The sequence below is a fragment of the Haemorhous mexicanus genome, chromosome 6 (genome assembly GCF_027477595.1).
Source record: "Haemorhous mexicanus isolate bHaeMex1 chromosome 6, bHaeMex1.pri, whole genome shotgun sequence".
Classification (NCBI taxonomy): Eukaryota; Metazoa; Chordata; class Aves; order Passeriformes; family Fringillidae; genus Haemorhous; species Haemorhous mexicanus.
Genome location: NC_082346.1, coordinates 1,241,275 through 1,266,846, shown reverse-complemented (window position 1 = coordinate 1,266,846; position 25,572 = coordinate 1,241,275). Strand labels below are relative to the sequence as shown.

General features: G+C 48.5%; 1 protein-coding gene across 5 annotated transcripts in view; it reads left to right on the top strand.

The window, feature by feature from the left end:
- The window catches only part of MICAL2 (microtubule associated monooxygenase, calponin and LIM domain containing 2), a 127,753-nt gene that overhangs the window by 71,389 nt on the left and 30,792 nt on the right, over nucleotides 1-25,572 (top strand). For 3 of the 5 annotated variants that reach the window (XM_059848279.1, XM_059848278.1, XM_059848280.1), the window contains 4 exons: nucleotides 2,791-2,977; nucleotides 4,056-4,144; nucleotides 5,721-5,820; nucleotides 23,231-23,423. In XM_059848279.1, coding sequence (XP_059704262.1) covers nucleotides 2,791-2,977; nucleotides 4,056-4,144; nucleotides 5,721-5,820; nucleotides 23,231-23,423 — 569 coding nt within the window. Of the gene's footprint in view, nucleotides 1-872; nucleotides 1,059-2,790; nucleotides 2,978-4,055; nucleotides 4,145-5,720; nucleotides 10,144-23,230; nucleotides 23,424-25,572 lie in introns of those variants that run through there. The other 2 variants (XM_059848282.1, XM_059848281.1) reach the window with 2 other exon arrangements.

Sequence of the window (25,572 nt, the reverse complement as noted above, 5' to 3'; positions counted from 1 at the left end):
GGAAATTTGGTTTAGAGTAGAAGATATTTCTGTAAATCTGTGAAGCCCTTGCTGTCTGTGTTCAGGAGCAGAGTACCTGCCTGCTTGCTGCCACTCACACTCACGCACCCACACTTCTGCCCTGTTCCAGTCCCCAGGCAGGGGCTTGGGCTGGGAAGCTCGGACCATGCAGTCATTGCTCTGTCTGCTGGGCATTTGGAGCCACAGCCCAAGCCACTGGTTGATAATTTGGTTAAAAACAGCCTAACTTCCCTGGCTGCAGCAGTGTGATGGAGCAGGTTGAAGGAGAAGTTTCATGAGCGTGGTTTCTCCAGTTCTCCCTGGCATTGCCATGAGTCGCTGGGGAGAGGGCAAATGGTTGCCCTGTGAGCACCAGCAAAACATTTCTGTGTGGGACTTGGCTCATGCATTTTCATAGAGTGTTCCCTGAAATGTCACAGTTTGGGGAGTGTTAATATGGAGTTCAATCCCACCCCTGTTCTGAAATGTAACAGCCAAGTCCCAGAGGAGTTGAAGAGAACAATAGGGGTTTTTTAATGTCAGAATGTCCAGCTCAGATAGCCAGGCAGTGGCTCCCAGCTCAGCCTTTCATGGACAGAGCAGAAAGCCTTGAGGAGAAGCATTGGCACCCATCAGGAACTTCTCAGTCATCCTCAGGGAAAAGTCTGTGGGCTGCACAGAAGCCTTCTGTGGCCCCAGCTGGTCACGCATGAACATGCTTGTGCTCTGCTGGGCTTCCCCTCTGCTCTTTCTCCTGCCTCCCTGTTTGCATGTGCCCAAATCATTCTTGTCCTTTTTTGTCCTTAAATTCTCTTTCAAGGGTAACTAAAGCTCTTCTTTCTATTCTTCATCTTCCTCCCTTTCCTGGTTAGATGACTGTAGGAAAGGTCTCACGTGCAATTGGAGCTGTGGCTGAAGTTCTTGTAAATCTGTATGTGAATGATCACAGACCCAAGCCACAGCTTGAACTGGTAAGACTAAACCCACAAAGAAACAGTAACTTGACCTTAGAGCAATGTTCCCTGGATGCCACCCTGACTTAAGAGCCCAGATGTGGAGCACTTGAGGCCTTATGAAAGGTCTGATGATCGATGAAAGGATCGAGTGCACGTCGGCACAATATGCTGATGGAAATGTTGCTCTCCACGTCTTCTATTTTTATTTCTGTTACCTGACTGTGTGAATTAAAACTTCAGGAGGCTTTTATTAAATGTAATTACCGTAGAATTAGTAACAGAAGACAATTATTACTCAGGGTGGCTTCTAAAGAAAGTTTTGTGCAGTACCTGCTTATGCAGTTATTTTTAACCCTCGAGTGCTGAATCACCGTGCCTCCTTTGGAAGAGGGCTGGTTCCCACCTCTGACACTGTTCTGTGTTGCATTCAGAAGCAGTCTCTGGACAAAGCTGCAGGCTCTTGCCCCATTCCTCACTTTCCATCTGCTGCCTCCACCGCTCAGGGCTGTCAGGTACTGGGAAGCCAAGTAAGGTGTTGTGTTGTGGTGATGACACTTCACTTACCAGCCAGCACTAAACTCAGTTGTTTCAGCTTCACTGTAACTGTCTGATCTATTAACACCGTGGTTTTAAAAGCACATCTGTGTGGTTTTCTGTTTGCATGGTTGTTTGTTTGGAAAGATTCATGCTCTAAAATGATCCATCAGAGCAAAATGGATTACTAATGGCAGATCTGGAGTAGAATTCTCAACTTTTTGCCACGAGACTACGTGACAGTGACAATTGTGAGTTCTGCTTAACATTAAAAAATGATTCCAAGGCTGCCTTTTGCTCACAGAGGAAAGATGAGTTGTGTGGACTGTGTGCTACTGTCTGAATGTGCCTTGGACTTTTCCTCCTCCATCCCATGTGTGGTACCTGTCCTGTGGAAGGGGGGGAGGTGGTGATGGACGTGGCAGGCACAGCATGCTCACCTGTACTGACCTGTAACCAGCCAGCCTACAGTAATGCCAAGTAACATCCTCACACCTGCCTCTCACAAGAAAAGGGAAGTCCAGTGGCATCTGATCAATTTCTAGTTCACTTTTCTGTACCTTTTGCATGTGTAAGAGGGGATGAGATTGGTGGCAATTGAAGAATGTTCGTTAGCAGCCTAATTTCAACAAACTTTCAAAATAGTTTCATGTGGCTAATATGGATTGTATTTTGGATGTGTTAAAAATGTTCTGAACGTGTGTGGAAGGAAACAAAGTGATTTTTAAAGCTAACCAAGCCCCAGGTTGGGCTGTAGTCTCAGGAGGAGCACGGCTGTGGCGATGGGAAGGGTGGAGTGTTTGAAGACTGCTTTTCCTCCTGGAACTTAAAGCACAAGCCTGCATTTTCCTCCAGATTGTGTCTGAACTGAGAGTTCAGGGTGTTTTTTTGCTTGGCTGCAGATGCAGGTCTGCTGTGTGAGGCTGGTGAGGTGTGTCTGCACCTTCTGAGAGAGACACGAGTCCCGGAGCCAGGACGGTGCAGGGTGATGAGGCAGCACTCAGGGATGATGCTGCTCTTGGACCTGAGTAATGGTGAACTCCCAGAGGGAAACTGGATGCAAGTCCAGCATCAAAGTCACCCCTTTAAAGTCCTTGTGATGATGTCAGATTTATTAATTTCTGCATAAACCTACAGAATTGCAATAATGAGTAATTAAAAAGCTGACTGGAGCCTACTGTAATTTTGCTTCGAGGGTGCTGTGCAACCCTTCAAGAAGCTAAAGCAGCTGCCCCCTTCATAAGGATTTATATCTGGGTGTGGAGCCACAGCTTTATGTTGTGCTTTTGTCTTCCAACAGGGTTCTCTGCGAAAGGAATTCCCCAAGTCCATCGGGGGCAGTGACATCTGTTATTTCTGCAAGAAACGGGTCTACGTCATGGAGCGCCTGAGTGCAGAGGGCCACTTCTTTCACAGGGAGTGCTTCAAGTGTGACATGTGTTCTACAACACTCCGCTTAGGAATTTATGCCTTTGATGTTGAAGAAGGTAATGGAGGAGCAATTTAGGAGTGTTTTGAAATGTCTGAGTATTGGGGCTCTTATTGGAGCCGAGGAGAAAGATCTGTCCCGGCAGCACGGTCAGGAGGAGGTCTGCCAAGTGTGCTGTTTGTGTCCCTGCTGATCTTGGAGTCCTTGTACTTGCAGCCCTAGTTTTTCAGAAGAGTTATGGCAGACCTGAGCTGTAAATGAAGAAATCCTCAGGGGAAAATAAGTTGAGTGACCAAAATGCGCTTTGTTGAATCACAGGTCAAAGTAAGGGGGGGAAAAAAGGGGTGAGGTTTCTCCAATAATACAGAGTTATTCTTATCTCCATTTAAAAGTGGCCATTAACTAACATGATCTGTAAGGACAGCTGTAACAGTGGCAGATTTACATGGATGCAGGGAATGTAGGTTATTTCTGTTACAATGTTATGGCCAGGAGTTGAAAGCAGTAGGACTGACCAAGCACAGTGGGATTTATTCCAGGCTCCAGGCTGCTGTAGAACAAGAGGTTCAGATCTTGGGTGCTTCATCCCACCTAAATCCTGGGGGTTTCCTTCTTTTTTTCTTTTTTTTTTAGTTTGGAATGGAATTATCAAACTGAATTGAAGTTCCCTTGTCCCTTCCAAAGCATTTGAGTAGATCAGAGTATTAACCTGCTCTCCCTCTGCAAAAATACTAAAAAAAAAATGCTAAAGATTCAAGTGTTCAAAATGGTTCTTTTTCAGTGTGGAGAATCTGCAAAGATGTCTTGAGCAGATTATTGACCTTTTTTTTTTTTTTCTGCTTGATGTCTTGTGCTGGTTTGTAACTTTTTATTTATGGGATGTTGTTTTTTTGCTGTTCATTAATCTCACACCTGAGAGGCAGATAAATGACCTTGTGTTACTGAACTAATGTGCAAATCTGTAAAAGAAACCTATTCAGAGCTGTTAGTCAGAATCAGAGCCAGGTTTCCCATCCCTTTTGCTGCCCAACTGTTCATTATACTGCTTTCCTTTTTTTAGAGATGCAGCAGTGATTTTTCACTCCATATATGTATAGATAATGTATCCTGTAACTGATGATTTTTCCCTCTTGTAGGTAAATTTTACTGTAAACCTCATTTTACACACTGCAAAATCAGTACGAAACACAGAAAGAGAAGGGCAACAATACAGATCCATGGAAAGGTATGGAGTGGTTTTATTGCCAATGCAGTGTCAAGGCACCTTTATATCTCTGTGTGTGTGTGTGGATGTTTTCTACCTCATGTGCAGTAAAATCAGTGCTAAAATACAAACCTCCTCACTCTGTGAGTTTGGCATAACTCATAATAATCTGCTTCTCAAGGGAAGTGTGTGTGTGTGGATGTTTTCTTCCTCGTGTGCAGTAAGATCAGTGCTAAAATACAAACCTCACTTCTGTGAGTTTGGCATAACTCATAATAATCTGGTTCTCAAGGGAAGTGTGTGTGTGTGGATGTTTTCTACCTCGTGTGCAGTAAGATCAGTGCTAAAATACCAACCTCCTCACTCTGTGAGTTTGGCATAACTCATAATAATCTGCTTCTCAAGGGAAGTGTGTGTGTGTGGATGTTTTCTACCTCATGTGCAGTAAGATCAGTGCTAAAATACAAACCTCCTCACTCTGTGAGTTTGGCATATCTCATAATAACCTGGTTTTTAAGGGAAGTGTGTGTGTGTGGATGTTTTCTACCTCATGTGCAGTAAGATCAGTGCTAAAATACCAACCTCCTCACTCAGTGAGTTTGGCATAACTCATAATAATCTGGTTCTCAAGGGAAGTGTGTGTGTGTGGATGTTTTCTTCCTCGTGTGCAGTAAGATCAGTGCTAAAATACCAACCTCCTCACTCTGTGAGTTTGGCATAACTCATAATAATCTGCTTCTCAAGGGAAGTGTGTGTGTGTGGATGTTTTCTACCTCATGTGCAGTAAGATCAGTGCTAAAATACCAACCTCCTCACTGTGTGAGTTTGGCATAACTCATAATAATCTGCTTCTCAAGGGAAGTGTGTGTGTGTGTGGATGTTTTCTATCTCATGTGCAGTAAAATCAGTGCTAAAATACCAACCTCCTCACTCTGTGAGTTTGGCATAACTCATAATAATCTGCTTCTCAAGGGAAGTGTGTGTGTGTGGATGTTTTCTTCCTCGTGTGCAGTAAGATCAGTGCTAAAATACAAACCTCCTCACTCTGTGAGTTTGGCATAACTCATAATAATCTGCTTCTCAAGGGAAGTGTGTGTGTGTGGATGTTTTCTATCTCATGTGCAGTAAAATCAGTGCTAAAATACCAACCTCCTCACTCTGTGAGTTTGGTACATCTCATAATAATCTGGTTCTCAAGGGAAGTGTGTGTGTGTGGATGTTTTCTTCCTCATGTGCAGTAAAATCAGTGCTAAAATACCAACCTCCTCACTTCTGTGAGTTTGGCATAACTCATAATAATCTGCTTCTCAAGGGAAGTGTGTGTGTGTGGATGTTTTCTTCCTCATGTGCAGTAAGATCAGTGCTAAAATACAAACCTCCTCACTCAGTGAGTTTGGCATATCTCATAATAATCTGGTTCTCGAGGGAGTTTAGCTGTTCTGTGCAAAGTGAAGTTGAACTTAGGAGTGACTGGAAATGAAAATGTAGATAAAGACTTGAAGACAGTAGCAGAGACTGGATCAGGTAGTTTAGAAGCACACTTAACACGCTTTAGAATCACACTTAACACTTTTTATTTTTGAATGCTTTTTCTAAGGAGGCGATAGAGGCGTGGAAGAAAGTGGAAGCCAAACCCACCGAGATCACCACAGAAAGCAGTTTGTCCCCTGCTAGCAGTCCAGAGGACAGGTCCCCAGGTATCCTGACTTCCTTCTTGGGGGGCACGCTAAGCTGGCCCCTGCGGGTGACCAGGGATCTGCTTGACATTCCCAGCCGCCTGTCTAACTGGATGCATGGTTTCCTGCACGCTACCCACCTCCATTTCAGGGACAATGCACATAACTATGCCTACCTGTACGAACTCCTGAGCCTTGGGGTGCCACTCCTCTGTGCCCTCCTAGAGGTACTCGCTCACATGTACCGGGAAGCAGAGCTGTCACTTGAAAACGTGCTTGAATGGGTGAAAAGATTCTGTAGGGTTTGAAGCCTCCTGTGTGTCTCGCTCAGTTGTGCCTTTCAAATTTTCAAAATTAGCAGCCTGGCTATTTTCTCGAGGGGAGTTTTTGGTTTGGAGGGCTTTGGTTTTGCTCTTCGCACAAGGTGACTTCACTGAATGGTGGATTCCTTCTGAGAGAAGCGAGGTACAATTGACGTTTTCAGCTCAAAATGTACTGTATGTTAGAGCATGAAGGACAGTGTCCAAACACATTTCCAGAACACGGAGTCAGATGAAGGATATTTTCTAGATTACTTCCCCCCCTGTGTTATTCTGTGATCAGACCATTGGAGAAGATGGTACATTTTGAAACCATTTTTCTTCTGTTCTCCCCAGCTTGTTTTTTTCTTTTCTCAGTTAGACCATGAAAAAAATGTTGTTCTTTCAGGAATATTTCTGACAAATGGCTGGGACTTGAAACCTGAGTAAAGCACATAGCTTTTTTTTTTTATTTTCTTGCTTTCATCTTTGCTCTAGGTTATGAGATTTTTACTTGCATGAACATGTTTCAAAAAAATGTGTACATAATTCACATTGCTCCAAGTCAAATGCCTTTTACATTGCTTTACATGTGATGGATACCTTTTGTTGATAGTGGGTACTATCTGTTCTACTAATTTATTTGAAGTTTTTCAATAAATTTGAAGAGCAAATGATAGTTGAGTGAAGGCTTGATTGAAATTTTAAGTCAAAGAAACTGGTAGAAAGAAGTAGACCGAACATTCCTCAAGTCAAGGCTTCCTCATTTGGTGGCTGATATGAGGCATATCAATTTATGGAGCACTCCTCTGAAACCAAAGTCACTCCTGTTGTGCCTCTGGGCAGGCACTGCACCCAATCTCTTTTGGAATTTTTTAAAAATGCAGGTTTAGAACAAACATCAAAAGCCTAAAAATGTATTCTTAGGCGACAACTTCTTACTTGGGTAATTCATTTCAATGTGTGCAGCTGATGGCAGAAAGGTGAAATTCTATTATCTGGAGCAGCAGATGAGTAAATTTCTCTCAGATGTCCCTCCACCTTAATCAGAAGGTCTCCCTTAATCTGTTAAACAGCAAGGACACAGTGACATCCCAATGCTCATTGCTTTCAGCCTAGTTAGCCAGCGAGGTAAGCATGCTCCCTGCCTTTCAAGTACTTATTTATATTCAGAAGTTTACCAGGAAATAGGTAAATCCAGCATGTGTAGCCTAAAATGAAAAGCACCTGTAGCATTTATTTGTAGCCAGAAGAATGTGGCACAAACAATAGGAAATACTGTTGCATTTGGTTAGCACCAAAATTGAGGATCACCTGCCAGTGGTCTGAAATGACAGTGCTGCCTATGGGCTGGCAGGCCTTGGGGTTTGTTCTTTTGGTTTGGTTTGATTTGATTTACTATAATGTGGGAAAAGATGGTTTGAATTGTTCTGCCTCTTAGGTATGAAAAGGAAATGTGTCTGCTGTTTAAAATAAATGACAAACTAGATCTTTCTTCTAGATAGTTTGACTTTCTTTAAACTATGAGGATGAGCTTTTCACATTTTAGAGTGGTTATGTGTTTTGGGGAAAAAATTGTTATTTTTATGCCCAGAACTTGAAAAAGTGCTTGAAGAAAATTGTTAGATATAAGGTAGCATTCCTTTGACAAAAATTGCCTTTAATGCTCAAACATGTATTCAGCCAAACTTTGCCACAACATTGAGTGGACACAGCAATAATTACAGTTACATGGTGGCCATCTGTAGATATGTAATGCATCTGTACCTTTCTTTTTTAAAAAACCTGACTTGGAAACACTGTACTATTTTTAATTATTTTCTGATGACAGTAACTGTTTCACCCTAGAAAGGAGGCAGTCTGCAGTGTGGTTATTCCTGCAACACAGCAAACTGCTGGGTGGTCGAGTTTCCAAATTGGGGCTGCCATCAGCTTTGGTTTCAGTTTGTCACACTCTAGAAGAGTCTTTAGGAACACTTCTTCCTAAAGTTTTCTCCTGCTGTTTACTGCAGCAGAGAGAGCACAATGTAAACGTAGAGAAAATGGTGATGTAGAAGGTTCTTTGTAGAAGATTTCCAAGAAACTCGGAAATCTCTGGCCAATGAACTTAAACCAAATGAATCTTACTAGTAGAAAGTGTAAAAACAAGATCTAAAAAAAAAAAAAATAAATTTAAAATATGGTATTGATTTTACATAGATTTGTATAACGGGGCATAAATCCCTACATTTCCATGACAGAATGCAGGAACTTGTGTAATGAAAATGTTTTCCCAAGAAATCTAAATCACCATGCATATTCCACTGGGATTTTGCAGGTGGTTCTGTTGGGAGGGTTATTTTATTGGTGTTGCTCCAGTTGGTCGATTTTTTTGACTTCTTCATCTTACTGTTCTGCTGGTAATACTCACACCTGCTTGTCCTCCTTGGGGATTGAATGGAAAAAGGCAGTTCCATTTTGGCCAGGTATTCTTTGTACCGATGCAATCTTCTGCTGCTGTCCTACATAACCAAGTGAAGTTCTGTGTTTTCTTCCCTGCTGTCTTCTCTGCCAATCTCCCTCCTTGCTTTTAGTCCAATTCAACATTCCGGTGCTGCACCCGCTCACTGGCTGAAGCCTTTCTGCTCTCAGGTGATTTTTTTTTTTTTTCCAGTTCCAAAATTACATGACTAACCCTGTTGTTTGAAAGCATTTCATTGTGTTTCTGGTTTGTTTTTTATTTTTTAACTGTTGGAGCAATCTGTGTGTCTGGTATATTAATGGAGCTTTGGCATGATTATTTAACCTGTTGCTGAGTTCACAGTTCTAGAAAAAGTGATGTTTTCTCTCTGTGTCTGTGCATGTGTGCTTCCCTGTGCCTTTAAGGTAAGTTAGGCAGGTCAAGGGTTTCTTGAAAGAGCTTGTTAAAGCTTAATTTCTTTCAAAGAACTGAAGGAAAGATCTAAAATAAGGTCAGGGTGTGATTTTCCAGGGTTAACACGAGCACCTCTCTGCATTGAGCTCACACACCCACTGAGCAGGCAGTGTCTGAGCACTTCCCTGCTTTCCTACTGGAAAAGTGTGCTGTAAAAGGTTCTGTAGGCAAAGTAGCCTAAACTATGCCAGTTCTGAAAGTGCATGGGGCTCTCAGGCTGAGCTATCAACGTGCCAGAGTGCTTTGGTTTGGGTGGTTTCATTGCCTGGGCCTTGCTTGGCACTCTGCTGACTGGGTTTCTCTTGCTGCCACCCCTCTCCATGACCAGCCCCAACTTTATTTTGTATGTATTTTTTACATAAGGTCCAGTTTGTGTGTCACTAGGTGACAGCCTAGAAGGAGAAATGAATCCCAGCAAGAAGCAAGGGCTCAGGCTGACCAGCAAGTACAAGTACACTGAGGGTCTGGCTGATGTGGCCATAACCCAGCTGTCCCTGCCCAGGACCCCTCTCAAAGGGAAGGGCCTTTGGGAGTTGATCTTAGGAGCATTTTTAGGAGGGGCCAGCCATCCCCTGCCATCTGCTCCATGCACACAGCTCAGCCAGGAATGTGGGAGGCAGCAGGGCCAGAGCCCTTCCCTTGCTGCTCTGTGCACTTGTATTTATTTGTGTGGGTCTCCTGAAATGACTTGGTGGCTCTGAAGGTCCCCACGCCGTGCCCACACAGAATCTCTCAGTGTTTCAAACGTCATTTCCTGCACAAATGGCTGGGATGTGACTCCCAGTGTATTTCAGGGCTGCTGCAGTGTGTTGTTGCAAAGCTCAGCATGCTTTAATATGAAGGTCATGACATAAAGGTCTGCCATTTCAAACCACTTCTATTGCTGTGTTTTTTACTCTCTGTTGCAGAGTCTTCCTTGCTCTTCCTGCCCAGTGAGGATTCTGTCCTTCTCCTCCTAAATCTTCTGTCTTCATTTTACTTTATAATCTTAACTGAATATTTTTATTAAATAGTTTTTAACTCTGTATTTAAATTTTCACATGGAAATTCTGTATTTTGCACATGGTGAAAATTGTTTTAGCTTTATTTATGATATCTGCTGTAAACAAAAATAAATGTAGTTCTTTATAAGTCTCCTTGTTTCATCTCTTCCTTTTATAAAGATTTCCTGGGTACAGAGACCTGGTAGTGACTTCATGCTGGTTTTGCACCTTCCTCTTGTGGTGGATGCTGTGGTGTTACCCTGCTTGTGGCCCGAGCCAGAGTTCCCAGAGTTTCACTGTGCTGGTGCCATTGCATGTGTGTCCCCTGTGGTGCACATCAAGGTCCCTGAGGAGCTGGCCAGGGTGACTGGTGCTGGGATTGACCCTTCCTGGGGATGAGGAGCTGGGCTTGGTGGGCGTGGGGCACACACAGACAGCACTGTCCTCCTCTCTTTGGCCTCTGCTGCCTTTCCTTACACTGGTATTCTGCATGTTAACATGTGTCACAGAGGTGCTGAGTTAATGTGTTTGGATTTTTTGTTGTGTCCAGGAAAAGCAGGTAATAACCCAGGACAAATCTTTGCCTTTGCTACTCGCTCTGGAGTGCTCTTCCCAGTACCTGTGGACCCCTGGAAGCTGAAGCTGGTGGTGACCCGTTGCCTGTTAACAGTTGCCTTGCTTTATTTAATTACTTTTTAAAAAATTTGTTTTAACTTTTGTATTTTAAGCTGCTGCTGGGATTCTTTTTAAACAGCAGGTTCTCCAAAAGAGCTTTCCTAAGTCCTCTTCCCCTTCATTTTCTGTCTTTTGCTTACTCTGCAATTCTTGAGCTTTAATCTCTTCCTTTACATTTCAAGGCAAAAGAAAAAAAAGCAAATCCCAGAAAGAATAGTCCCAAGAGTTTAATGGAAAGATTGTGTGATTTTTTTTTTTTTTAATGAATTGAAACTGAACCTCACTGGGGTTGTTGGAATGACAGAAATGATTTTTTAAAAATTGTTGCTAAAGACAACATCATTGCCAAAGAAGAGCAAAGTTGTTCTCAATGAACTATTCCATCTTCCCTGCCAAAGGAAAAGCCACCAGGCACAGTTTGAAGTTTGCTGTCCGAGGGGAAGATGAAATCCATGAGAACATGGGGCACCAAATGCCACTGAGGACAATACCTGGCACTTAATAGGAACAGACAGAGCAATTGGGGTAAAACTGGATGTGCTCTTTGCCCAGCTGACAGTTTTAGGCCGAGGCAGTGACAGGGAAACATCAGCAGAGTATTTTTATTTGTGCCTGCAGAAGGTGATGATTTGTGTGGCACTGAGGCGTTGAGAGGCATCAGCTGTTCTTGCTGTTCTCATGAAGTTTCACTCATTCTTCTAAAATACCAGTGCAATAACTTGGGGCTGGGGTAGTGCTAGAGCCTGGATTTGTTTCTCCCAGAGATGCAGGAGGCCCAGGCAGTCACATCCCAAGGCAATCCTGTCAGCAGAGGGGTGCACCTGCAGGAGACAGCTCCTGCACTGGTGGACAAGGCAGGACACAGCCTATGGATAAGAAATGAAACAGATTAAATGATCAGCACGAGAGGAGAAGGTTTGTGTTGGTTCCCTCTCTCTTGGCCAAAATTATGACACCAAAAAGCCACACATTCCCTGTTGTGCTGCTGGGGGTGCTGCTGGAGGGAGAGCCTGGTGGGGTAAGGTCTGGTGAATGTACCAAGCTGGTTTGGGACTCCTCCTCTTGCCCTGTGAGCAGAGCCCCTGTGAGCAGGAGACCTGGATCTTCCTCTGGCTGTGCCCTGGAGCTCTGCAGAGCCTGGCTGCTCCCAGCACAGGGCTGCCAGCAGTGCCCCAGAGCTGGGGTGCTGTGTCCCTCTGCAGAGGGGTTCACAAGAGGCAGGCAGGCTGCTCCCCAGGCTCACCCTGGCACTGGGTGCCTCCCCCACACCCTGCTTTGGCAGCAGGGAGCCCCAGTGCCTCCCTGCCCAGTCACTGCCCTCCAAGCCTGGTGGCACAGAGGCCATTCCAGCAGGGGTGATGCTGGCAGGCTCAGCAGCTGCTCCCTTCCCTCCTCCTCACACTGCTTCCAGTGGGTTCTGAGCTTCTCTGTTGCCACAGGGGCCGTTTGGACTGAAAATAAGTACAGAGATGTGCCTGTTTTCTTTATTAAATTTCTGTTTTTGAAAAGCCAGGCTAACCTCTCATCCTCAGAGCCAAGCAGCAATAACTGCCTAGGTGTCTGTTAATGGACATCAAACATGTCAGCATTCACTAAAGGTAACCCACCTTTATTATAATTATGCTAAGCCTTTAAAACTAAAAAGATCTTGCAGGTTTTTAAACATACTTGATTTGAATAGGAGAATACAGACAAAACTTCTTGAAATTGCTCAAACATCAGCCTTTCATTAACTCTACCAAGAAGAGTAATTTCTGTTCCTCTGAGTTTCTTCTAAATTGCTACAGCTGTAAAGTGCCAGTGAAAGTTGCTTCTGTGTGTCTTCCAACCTCGAGCAAAGACTGTGATCTGCATTTTTCCCCAGCATTATGGCAATTAGTTACAATAATTGGCTTTAATTCACTTCTGGCTCACTCATTGCTCACCTTCCAATCAAAACATTGAGTTTTGAAATGCACTGAGTTCTGCATTAGTATTTATGTTTTCAAAGACATCACGTGTTTGCAGGTGACTTGATTTTTTTTTTTTGCCTGAAAGATCATGTCACTGAAGGTAAGACATTATGCATTAATGCCTGGTGCAAGTATACATACTAATCATGTAAATATTTCCCCAAGTCTCTCTCCTTTTCTTCATGAACTGTGCTCATATAAAAAGAGGGGAGGCTTTAATCTCATCAGGTGGTGGGCTCCAGACTTGTTTGAAATGGATGGAATTTCTGAAATGTTTTTTTGAAATGTGAAATGATGACATTTCCGTGTTGCTATAGTATTGAATTTGCCCTTTCAGCACTTGTTCTGCAGGTATTCATTCATTCATTCATATCTTTGTTTTAAGGTTTTTAGTGCTTTGAATCTGTGTCCAAAAATACTATTTTGATGGACACTGGAGACTGAAAGTGTTGCTGCTGCACTCCAAATTCATGTTAATGCATGCCTTAATATACCAGATTAACACAGATTGCTCTAATTAAATATGTATTTACTCTAACATGACAGAAGTAGTGTGCTATCATAGCAGATTTTGTTTGAGAATCAATTTTTCCTGAAGACACATATTCAGTATATCTAATAGGTTTCCTCTAGGCTTCTTTTTTTTTTTCTCCTTTATTCATTTTTGTTCAGTTTGTATTAGCACATAAATGTGCACTGTCCCCTCAGATGCATGAAAAATCACAGGAGTCTCTGGAGCTTTGAGGGCTCCAAATTCCAGGGTTCTGTTTAGTGGCAGAAGTGTTTGTTTACGAGGTAGGTGATGGAGACTTGGAGGAAGGGTTTTGCTGCTGAAGAGCTTGTGTAGGTGCTGGCATGGGCTCTCATGGCAGGAGGTGGTGTCCTGGCAGGGGACAGGAGGAGGGGGCTCATCCCTGCATCAGGGACAGAGAGGAGGTGGCAGGAAAGCCCCTGTGGGCAGCCAGGCAGCTGGTCTGCTCCTGCTGCCCAGGAAGCTCTGTGCCACCCCACGGACAGTGGGAGCAGCAGTTCCCTTCCCTCTTGGCCACCACAGAGTGGGAATTGCTTCTGTCAGTGTGAGGAGGAGGAAGGGGAGACGTGGCAAGAGCTGAAGTCTGTGAAATGCCAGCCACCATACCTTTTGTAGGAATCCTTTTCCAAGGGCAAAACCTTCCTGGTGGTATCTCAGGCGAGATGAAAAGTCAAAGCTGGGACAGGACATCAGTCTGGGCATGCTGCTGGAAGCCTGCCAGCCTCCTAAGGCAGATCTGTGGGATGTCTTCCTGCAGAGTTCCCAGCTCTGGCACAGGCAGTGCTCCCAGGCAGCCTTGTGTGCTCTGCAGGATGCAGTGAAGCTCTGGCAGCTCTGAGCCTGGGTTTCACTCCTGTGGCCTGCTGAGCCCTGTATTTCAGCAACACCAAGGTCTAACCAGGCTGGAGGTGTTTCCCACTCCCTCTGCCAGTCCCACGTGGGCTGTGCTTTCCTGGACAGTGCTTTCTGCTGGGACCTTGCCCCTGAGCTCACCGGGTTCATTCCGGCCGGGCTTGCTCAGCTCTGCTGTTGTCACACCTTCCTGCTGTCCCCAGCTCTCCTGGAGCACTGCTGGTCTGGGAGCTGGCTCAGGTTGCTTTTTTGGTGAATTGCACAGTGAGAAGTCAGGCAGAGGAGCTGCCACACCTTCCTGCTGTCCCCCAGCTCTCCTGCAGCACTGCTGCTCTGGGAGCTGGCTCAGGTTGCTTTTTTGGTGAATTGCACAGTGAGAAGTCAGGCAGTGGAGCTGCCACCCCTTCCTGCTGTCCCCCAGCTCTCCTGTAGCACTGCTGGTCTGGGAGCTGGCTCAGGTTGCTCTTTTGGTGAATTGCACAGTGAGAAGTCAGGCAGTGGAGCTGCCACCCCTTCCTGCTGTCCCCCAGCTCTCCTGAAGCACTGCTGGTGTGGGAGCTGGCTCAGGTTGCTTTTTTGGTTTATTGCACAGTGAGAAGTCAGGCAGTGGAGCTGTCACACCTTCCTGCTGTCCCCCAGCTCTCCCGGAGCACTGCTGGTCTGGGAGCTGGCTCAGATTGCTCTTTTGGTGAATTGCACAGTGAGAAGTCAGGCAGAGGAGCTGCCACACCTTCCTGCTGTCCCCCAGCTCTCCTGTAGCACTGCTGGTCTGGAGCTGGGTTAGATTGCTTTTTTGGTTTATTGCACAGTGAGAAGTCAGGCAGAGGAGCTGCCACCCCTTCCTGCTGTCCCCAGCTCTCCCAAAGCAATGCTGCTCTGGGAGCTGGCTCAGGTTGCTTTTTTGGTTTATTGCACAGTGAGAAGTCAGGCAGTGGAGCGGGCTGGGTGTGCTGCAGATCAGTTTGTGGGCTGCTGACTGTTTCCTATGCTGGTCTGTGATGCCAGCTGGTGTTTGCTCTCACCAGGTTTGTGAGTAACCCCCTGCAGTCAGTGCCCGGGTCAGCAGCTCCATACAAGGCCAGGCAGGGCGTGCTGGCCCTGGGTGAGTGATGAGGTGACACGGTGCCGTGGCAGGCCAAGGTGCCACTGAGGCTGGAGCCTGGAACGGGGGCCCTGTGCTCTACAGGGCAGCTGCCCAGCAGGGAGGGTGAGCCCTCTGCCAGCCCTGGGTGCCAGGCACCCACAGCCCACTGACCAGAGCAGCACTCTGCATTTTGGTGGTGCCTTCCAGCTGAGAAAGCCCCGTGCCAGCCCTGGGGCTCTTTGGGTAAGTGCTGTTGTACTGTTCCTGCTTCACAGCCCTCAGCGTGTGCCACAGGTGGCAAAACATCACATCCCCACTGCAGGCTGGCACAGCTAATTGCAGGAGGTTTATTCTTCCTCCCTATCCCCCAAAAAGGCCCACAGGGAATTGTTTCTTGTCTGCTTTTCCATGGCTGTGGAGCAGGGGTGGAGCTGTCTGCCCTCGGGGCAGCTGTGCCAGGGTCCCCTGTCACTGCCAGCAGCAGGGAGGGATAACTTCTTGTCCCCTCTGAGGGCCCTGCCAGGGCATCTCCACCTGGTCAGCCCCCAGCCCTTGTGTTTGGTGAGTGGGGACCCCCAGCCTGGGCAGATCAGGAGTTCCTGGAGTTCTTCTCTGGACCACCCTCCCCATAAATGCTTTGTTCCTGACCACCAGTGCCTTGGGTGTGTTGTGGGCCAAAGAAGAAAGGTAGATATATTTTTTTGTTTGTTTGTTTCCTGGCTCTGTTCATGCTTTTCACCTGCCTTCAGGGGTGTTCTCTGGGTTTGTGTGAGTTTTCATATTTTGGCTGACTTGGTGAGGTTCACTCCCCCTTTGCTCTTATGTGGGGCTGACTCCCCTTTGGTCTGACTCACTTTAGCCAAGAAATCCCACAGGATTCACTAAAAATCTAATTCCCCTCACATGCCTTAAAACCAGCTGAAGAGGAGCAGGGAGGAGAAATGTGAACACTTCCTGCTGTTTGTGGCCCAGCAGCATCCCCTGGGTGGGGAGCTGGCTGCAGCTGCCTCGGGTGGGATTTTCGGAGGAGCATCTTTGACCATTTTTGTCCGTGCTGGAGAGAGGCACGTGGGGAGGAGCTGAGCAGAGCCAGCTGCCCTGGCCAGCTGCTGTCCGAGCCCCTTGGCTGCTGCTGGGCAGGGCAGTGGTTTTTGGCAGGGGCCAGGCTTTGTGCACTGTGGGCAGCACTGCTCTGCCTGAGGTGGGAGGAAGCGGCTGACCCGGTGCAGCTGCCCCAGCAGGAGCTGGGCTCTGCCCAAAGCTGGCAGGTTCCCCAGGCTGTGTCACCTCTGTGCCAGGTCACAGCAGGGTGATCTGCCTTGGCACATGAGGCAGGAGCAGCAGCTGGGCTGGAGTCAGGCTGGCTTGGGGGGCAGGGCTGGCAGCAGGCACAGCATCTCCTGCTCATCCCTGCTGCCAGGGCAGGGCTGGCAGCACACACAGCATCTCCTGCTTGTGTCTGGTGCCAGGGCAGGACTGGCAGCACACACAGCATCTCCTGCTCCTGCCTGGTGCCAGGGCAGGACAGGCAGCACACACAGCATCTCCTGCTCCTGCCTGCTGCCAGGGCAGGACTGGCACACACAGCATCTCCTGCTGCTGCCTGCTGCCAGGGCAGGACAGGCAGCACACACAGCATCTCCTGCTCCTGCCTGGTGCCAGGGCAGGACTGGCAGCACACACAGCATCTCCTGCTTGTGCCTGCTGCCAGGGCAGGGCTGGCAGCACATACAGCATCTCCTGCTCATCCCTGCTGCCAGGGCAGGGCTGGCACACACAGCATCTCCTGCTCCTGCCTGGTGCCAGGACAGGACTGGCAGCACACACAGCATCTCCTGCTTGTGCCTGGTGCCAGGGCAGGGCAGGCAGCACACACAGCATCTCCTGCTCCTGCCTGCTGCCAGGGCAGGACAGGCAGCACACACAGCATCTCCTGCCCTGGCACTAGGGCTGGGGGCACGGGGGTGCTGCAGTGATCAAGGCCTTACACCTGGGAATCAGAGCAGGTGTCTGGGGTGGGCAGAGCTAAGCCCCTTTGCAAAGGGCTGCTTTTTGGCATGGCTGCAGTGGCACACTGCTGCTGCTGCTGCTGCTGGGCACGTTTCAGAAGGGGACCCGTGCCAGGGACTCCTGGGTGTTTTCATCAGCTCAGCAAAGCCCATTGTACTCTCACCTCTGAACACAGTGTCACTGCAAGTTTCAGGCTGTAAGAATATCCATGTGGCTCGTGTCTGTAACAGGGAGCACCATACTGACAATACAGGTGTCTCACTGCTGTGCTGCACTGTCAGCTTTGCCCCTGTCCCCAAGGAAGAAAGGCAGCCCAAAGTATCAGCAAAACCTCTTGAGATCCCAGAGTCCCCGGTCCCACATCCCAGGAGATTTCTCCCTTCTTGTTTCTGGACCTTGGGATGACTTTGGCTCTCCAAATAGCTTGATCCAAGGCACGGTTTCAGAAGAATTTCCATTAGAAAAGGCAGCTACTGTGGGGACATCAGGTTTCATTGCCTGCTCCTTCCTGCCTGGGGCACTGAGCCTTTGCAGGACATGATGCTGCTCGAAGGCCCTGTTGGATGCTGAAATGCATCTAACAGACTGAGGCTGCCATTACAAGAAGTTATTTTAAAAAAGAAAAAAGGTAAAAATGCTTTTAAGGTGATGGTGGAGTATCACTCTGTAAGCAATGTGAATTTTACAAGCCTGTCATTGAGAGAATCAGGGTTGCACTGAGCTTTGAGTGAGCAGAAGAGCCGTGCTGAATTTGCCTGCTTTTGGTTAGCAAGGCAATGCCTTGAGCCTGTGAGCTTCCTGAAGGGCTCAGCCAGGGAAAACATCTCCAGAGAGATGGAGGGAAAGGTCTTCTATAATGTCTTTATCCCTCTCTGCTGCATCTCTGACTAATTCCAGGCCTGGTGCAGACATTTCTGTCTCAAATGCAAAGGTGAGCTGGCACAACATTGAATTAAAACACTTGGAGTGACAATTAAGGCAGAGAAAAACTGTGTTTTAAAGGAAAGGGGTCTGTGTCTGCCCTTGGGGTCTGCAGGGGCTCTTTGGCCAAGCCCATGGGCTGCAGGGAGTTTTGACCAGCCCTGACCTCTGGGTGAGAGCCAGCCCAGGTACAAGCCCTGCAGGCTGAAGCCTTAGGAATTCTTCTCAGTTACCACAGGGCTTAGCTCAATCCTGGCCCTGTAAGGAAAACAGTTGTTTCTCTGCCCATGTCAGGAGGGTGAGATGAGTTTTGAAACGCAGACAAAGGAGAAATTGTTTTTATCCACATTTTTCATTGTGTTTGAGTGGGAAGGCCAGATGAATATGTGGTTGTTCTGTGCAAACCACTGGCTGTGTTGCTGCTCTTAAGTAGCTGAAGGCAGCATGCACAGGAGCTGCAGCATGCAGAAAGGGCTCAGGAGTTTCCCCTGAGCTGCTGCTGCTGCTGCTGGGGGCTCTGGAGGTGTGTGCCAGACCTGCCCTGCCTGTGGCACAGCACCCACACCTTCCCACCTTCCCTTGTCCTGCTCCTCCAGCCTGTTGGAAATGAATTAGGCAGTCTGATTCACAGGGAGAATTTATTCCAGGGTAAAATACAGTTGTATAAAGGCCACAAGCAAAGGTCAGATGGGGCTGGCCCAGGCTAACAGTGTCGGGTGAGACAGGGGCACTCTGGCTCCTCTCCTCTGTGCATCACCAAGACACAGCTCCCACAAAGTCTTTTCTTACACTTCCAGGCTCTGAGGATTGCTGGGAAGGGTTTCCTGCTCTCTTATGTTGATCTTATCCTTTTAGCATAACCATGTAGTTTTCCTTCCTTGCTGTTGCTCTTGCTGAGAGTTTCCCCAAGCTGTTAGAGGAAAATCTCCTGCACTATTCATTCCAGGAGACACTGATTTATCTCATCACTGATGCACATTGGATGCACATTGCTGGGCTTTGGTCAGACAAATAATCCTCTGGAACCAGCATTTCTAGAGACGAATATTCAGGCTAGGATCTTGGTGTAATCTCATCAGAGGGACTTTCCCAGAACCCTCCTTTGGGATGCCAGGATTTTCATCAGGTGAGATTACTGTAGCCTGAGCAGGAATTTATGCACATCATCTATTACAAGCCCCCTTCCCTGGGTGAACTGAGTGCTCAGGCCAAGGATCAGCAGCCTGCAGCCCCAAGGGTGCTGTGCAGCAGGCAGGTTCCCTGCTGAGGCGGTGTGGAGCCAGCAGGTGGAAATGAAGTAAGAGCTTAGGCAAATGCAATTTCCAGGGACTATTTCCTGAGGACTGGGGCTTCCTCTGACCAGGCCCCGTGCTGCCATGAAGAGGTCAGTGCATGGCAGCTCTGCACGGGCAGGAAACGGGGCTGTGCCTTTTCCATCCTGCACACGGCGTTCCTCTGCAGCTTTTGCTTTGTAAGAAGTTCCTCTGACTCAGTCTCTTGGCTTCCAGTGGAAAATCTCCTGTCCTGGGCAGGAAATGATTAGGGTGCTGGAGCATCTCTCTGGTGAGGACAGCCTTGAGAACAGATGACTGAGAGGGGATTTAATCAAAGTCTCTGCAGGGAGGGTGAAAAGAGGGCAGGGCCAGGCTCTGCTCAGTGGTGCTGAGCTCTAGGACAGGAGGCAATGGACAGAGATTGGGGCACAGGAGGTTCCAGCTGAGCAGGAGGAAGAACTTCTTCACTGTGCAGGGGCTGTGCAGGCTGCCCAGGGAGGGTGTGGAGAGTCCCTCACTGGAGATACTCAAGGGCCAGGCACAGACTTAGGAGAGGACTCAAGCAGCAGCAGCCTGAATTCCCCTTCACTGCCACTCTGAGGTCCTGGCAGTCTCAACCTGCACTGAGATGGAAATCAGGGCCCTGAGGTTTACAGCCTGCTTTCCACCCTGAAGTCAGAATTCCAGAAAATCCTCCTGCTCAGCCTTGCTGTGCTGACATCTCACTGAGGACTGGGTGGCTGGTCAGGATTCAGGGAGAGCTGTGAGGTGGAACTTTCTGAATGACCTGCTTCTAATTTAGCCTAACGCCTGTCCGGGAGCAGAAATGTGTGCCTCACCTCTGTGTAAGTCCTGATTAGTTCACACAGCCCTTCTTGTCTAACTGTGCAAAATAAGAGCTGTGCAGGAGTGCCAGATTTCTTTTGGAATGCTTTGTTTGTATCAGAACATGATTTCTGCTTTTGGACCTCCTCAAAGGCGAGCGGCAGGCTGGCCCGTGGTGGCTGGCTGGATGTGCCTGCTCTGCTGAGGGGGAGCAGGGAATCCCTGCCAGGAGGGACCCAGGCCTGGGGAGCTCTGGATTGTCTGGATTGGCCACACTGTCCCCCACGGTGCTCCCAGGAGGCTGGCAGCAGCAATCCCTGCTGCCTGACCTCGCTGCGGAGCCCTGCTCTCCTCAGGGGCTGGAAACTCTGCTGCTTCATCCTCAGAGCCCACAACACCCCCAGTGATGGGGGACATCTGGGACATCTCTGCTTTCTGTTTGAGCCCCTTAGCCAAGGTGCAGCCCTGTGATGAGGGACAGGTTCTGCCATGGAGCTTTCCAGAATGTGTGAGCCGGCGTGGGAGCTCACGTGCCCAGGTGGGCACTGAAACACCCAGGTGGTGCAGTCTCTGTTCTGATGGAGCTGAGTGCAACTCATTCATTGCATTTCTGTGTCTCACTACAAATCCTGATAAAGATGTTAGTGAGGAGAGGGTTGGCTCTCAAATCCTCGAGTGGGAAGGGATCTGCAGAGGACAAGCCCAACCCTCCTGCCACGGGCAGGGCTGCTGGTCTTACACCTGCTTGGTGTCCCCGTGGATGTGAACTCAACTTGCTCAGAAAGGACTGTGCTGTTCTAACAGCTTTCTGAGAGGGTCAGCTCCTGGGTGCAGAGTTCAACAAGGGGAGAGATTGTGATGCCAGACAGAAACTTACAAAAAAATAAAATAAAGAAGAATGCAATAGGAAAAAAGCAAGCACAGAAATTTACCTCTTCAGAGAGGTAATGGTGCCATCCATCACTGTCCAGTGGTGTCCTGGGTGGCACCCTGAGGTCCTTCACCAGCTCTGACTGCTACATGTCCCTGATGGTTGGAACCTGGATGTGCAGCAAGCTATTGCAGAGGGACCTGTGGGCTGGAAGTGTGTTCACGTTCAGGAACCATGCCAGGAATCACTGGAGGTAGTCAGTCTGTCTGTCTGTCTGTCTGTGGGTTTTGAGGGTCTCCAGCTGTGTGTCTGTTAGTCATAAACATGTTTTGTCCTCTTTCCTGGTAGCGTGGCAGGGAGAGCAGAGTGAGTGGGGTGGGAAGGAACACACTGAGTGTGCAAGCCAAAGGCAAAACTGACTTTCCTTAGCAGCCACTTGGAGTGAGCTTGGGCAGTGTTTATTGCCAGCATGGGTACAGAATTTATAGAAAGAGCTGGCAAAATATTATTTGTGTTTGCTTGCTCTGATTTTCATGCAAAGTGCACCATCTTTTAAGGAGGAAGTTGAGTTGAAGGATTTGGGGTTTGAATTTTACTTAGCTGCTGGAACCCACAGCATCCTTGGGTGGGTGGCCTGGTTGGGCCAAACTAGAAGTCAGACATAAAAATCAGAGAGGTAGGAATTCCTTCCCATCTCCCAGAGGAAATGAAACCTCTGCACTCAGGAAACACGTGGCTGCTGTGGTGCTGTGGAGCTGGATGCAGGGCCTGAGCATGTTCAAGCTAAAAGCTCCTGCAAAGAGAAGGATGGGGTGAGTGCACTCCTGCAATAAGTGGAGGCACTGCAAGTTAAACAGGAGTTTAATGGATGTTAACTAGATGGATTGTTCCAGGAGATCAGCACATAAGCCATGTCCCAAGTTGGATATTCTCCCCCAGCTGTACAGGTGTACATTAGAAGCACCAGTGCTGAATTGGGTGCAGGTAAAGCACCACACATGGGCAGTGAGCCAAGCACAGCCCCTCTCCTGGAGCTGGTCATTTGTCCCTCCTGCACCCAGCCCCAGGGAACTCTGCAGCTGATTTGTTTGTATCTGCTTGGGTGGGAGACTGTGGGTACATAAGGTTGCTCAGAAGTGAAGGATTTCACAAGGAGAAATGATCTCCTGTCCTACTCACTTGGGAAACATGGCTTTACTCTTGATTTCCCCTGCCTGAATGTGAAGTTCAGGGACAGCACTGTTTAGCTGCTGGGATGCTGCTTCTTTTCACAAGCCAGGGTCTGTATTTGCTGTACCCAATCAAGAACAACCTCAGGGGTCTGTGCTGATTTTCCTCACTCCCGCTGTCCTCAACTGACCTAAACTTGCAGGGTGAGGCTGAAGGTTCAGCCATCCAAGCAAGGCTGGTTCATCTGCCTCCTGCCACACACACAGCTCCATAAGAGGCTGGAAAAAAGCCCATAAATCCCTGCTTGTGTGGCTGGCACGTGTGGCACTGCTGCCACCAGGCACCAGGCTGATGTCCACCCCACTGAGCAGCGCCAGGACCTGTCACAGTCACATTTTCTGAAAAATCCTTCACCCAGGATTTTTCTCCTGGGAAGCTGAGCAGCCTCAGAGAAAAATGAAAACAATAATTATCTCATTTGCTTCTCCTGTGTTGTGCTGATATGGAATGTGTTTGGAGGTTGTTTACCCACAGGGGATTGTTCCATTGCATTCTGCTGTGAGTTGTTTTCACTCTTTGGCCAGTCAGGGCCAAGCTGTGTTGGGACTCTGGAGAGAGTCAGGAGTTTTCATTATTATCTTTTTAGCCTTCAGTCAGTATCCTGTCTGTATTCTTTAGTACAGTTTAGTCTAGCATTCTTTAATATAATATAGTATCATAATAAATTAGCCTTCTGAGCACAAGGAGTCAGATCCATCAGTCCTGCCTGCCACAGGCACCCAGCAAATACAGTAAGGACCTGCAGCTGCAGAAGCTGAGGCTGCTCCTGAAGGCTCCTCCTCTCTGGATCCAAGCTGGGGAGCCCTGACAGGGCTGCACGGGGCTGGAGGGGTGTTTCTGCCTTTCTGCCATGCCAGGCTGTCAGTGCACACACCTTGCCTGTGCCTCTGGGGACAGTGCAGGACCCCAGGCAGAAACCACCAGCCAAGGACCACTCAAGGGCAGGGGCCAGCTGCCCCAAGGACTCTCTCCTCCCCTAACAGCCTGCTGTCACCTTTGTGCCTTCCAGGCTGCTGCCTGCCCGTGGCTGATGAGCCCACCTCCCCCAAGAAGGCGAGGAGCATCCCTGAAGAGCAGGAGCTGGAGCACTGGTTGTCCCCCCCTTCCCCCGAGTGGGCCATCGTGAGGGTCATCCCTGAGGAGGAGATGGCTGAGCACAACCTCCTGGCAGTTCGAGTCATGGTCAGCAGTGATGCCAGCAGGTACCTCAAACACAACTGAACCTCTAAAAGCAGTTTGCTTTTCCTTTTTCTCCTTGGGTCATCCCCAAGGAGGAGATGGCTGAGCACAACCTCCTGGCAGTTCGAGTCATGGTCACCAGTGATGCCAGCAGGTACTTGAAACACAACTGAACCTCTAAAAGCAGTTTGCTTTTCCTTTTTCTCCTTGGGTCATCCCCAAGGAGGAGATGGCTGAGCACAACCTCCTGGCAGTTCCAGTCATGGTCACCAGTGATGCCAGCAGGTACCTCAAACACAACTGAACCTCTAAAAGCACTTTGCTTTTCCTTTTTCTCCTTGGGTTATCCCCAAGGAGGAGATGGCTGAGCACAACCTCCTGGCTGGTCGAGTCATGGTCACCAGTGATGCCAGCAGGTACCTCAAACATAACCAAACTGTAAGAGCACTTTGCTTTTCTCTGGGATGCTAAGGAAAATCATAACAAAATATAGTGCTGGATGTGTGTACAATAAGGAGAGTGGGAGAAAAGAACCAAACAACCCCCCCCAAATGCTCAGAATAACAGCTGTTCTTAACCACAACCACAGCCATCAATCCCCACAAGGCACATGAATCACTTTGCAGGAAATGTTCAAGCATTCCCATCCCACACAGGGGCCTGAATCAGAGGGATAAACATTGCTGGGACCAGTTTGGGTTCAGCTCTTGGAATGGACAGATTTTGTTACGTGGGGATTTGGGCACTGGGTGTGTTATGGCAGAAGGTGCATCCTGTGGCGTGGCCCCCTCCCACCCTGCAGCTCCACACCCTCCTGGGTTCTGAGAGCCTGCCCATCCCCAAGAAATCTGGAATTTGATGAACCTTGGGGAGCTGTCAGAGGAAGCCCAATTTCTACATACTCATGAGGATATATTTGCTTTTGGGCAGGGTTTCTGTGGCAGTTTGTTCCATCTGGAGATTAGATTGGTATCCCCTGAGTGAAGCACTTTTCCTTACTGACAGCTAAACAGTAAGAGGGGAAGTGAAAAACAAAAAGGAAAAAAGGCAAACCCAAGAGACCAACTGCTACAAACACTGCTGCTCTGCTGGGAAGCTCATCCAGATTCCTGACACCCTCTAAACACCCACTTGTGGCGTTGTGTGCAGCTTTTGGAGGCAACCTCTACCTGAGAAATGCAACTTTCTGCTATTCCCTGAGGTGGTTGTAAATGGGGTTTGTGCCCTGTGGGTGCTGGGTGCTCCTACAGGGAAGGGTGAACCTGTCCATGAGGACATGGAGAACACAGGGAAGGGGTTCCTGCCTGTCTGGCAGCTCCTCTGCAGAGCGTGTGCTCACAGCCCTGCTAACACCCTGCAGCTCCTGGTGTCCAGCAGTGATGAGAGCCAGCTAATCCCCCTGATCTGAGGGATCAGCTCCTTCCCCTGGCTCTGGAGAGCAGCGCCCTGGCTCCCTGCCCGCAGGCATGGCACAGGGGGTGCCAGCACAGCCAGTGCCAGGGGCTCCGAGGTGAATGTCCCACTGCCCCTCTGCCTTGGCCTGCTCCAGCAGGACAGTCCCTGCCTGAAAGGGGGGACAGGAGAAGCAGCAAGTGACAAATGGCACTGCTGAGCTGGCTGGAGGGGTCTCGGTGGGACTGGGGAACCACCAGTGACACAGCTTTGCAGTTCAGGCTGTAGGTGCTGTGAATAATGACCCCTTTCCAGCAGAGCCAAGAGGAGAAACCTCATACTGGAGCACTTACTTCCTTGCTGGCCAAGGAAAACACACGTTTTGCTCTTCAGAACAGAGAGATATCAATCAATGTTCATGCAGGGCTTTTTCTTTCCTTTGGGGTGGCGTTCTGCCCGATCTCAGGGTGGTGTCTCTCCATCCCCCAGGGTCTCAGCTATCCAAGCCTTCATCTGTTTATACTTCTACACATGTCTGTCTGTCTCTATCTGTATGGTTGACATTGCTTGAGAAGTGTGTTTTAGCACAACACCCGAGGCCACTGAGCTCCAGCCTGCTGAGAGAGCAGGGCACCTGGAGAGGTGCTCCCTTCCCTGCCTGCCCTGGTCCCCAGCACTGCTGGTTGCATCTGGGTGAGGCTGGGGCCAGGGCTGCTGGGTGCTCCCCAAATGTGTGCCTTCACACAGCCTCTCCTTCTCCTCCTCCTCTTGCTCCTGGGC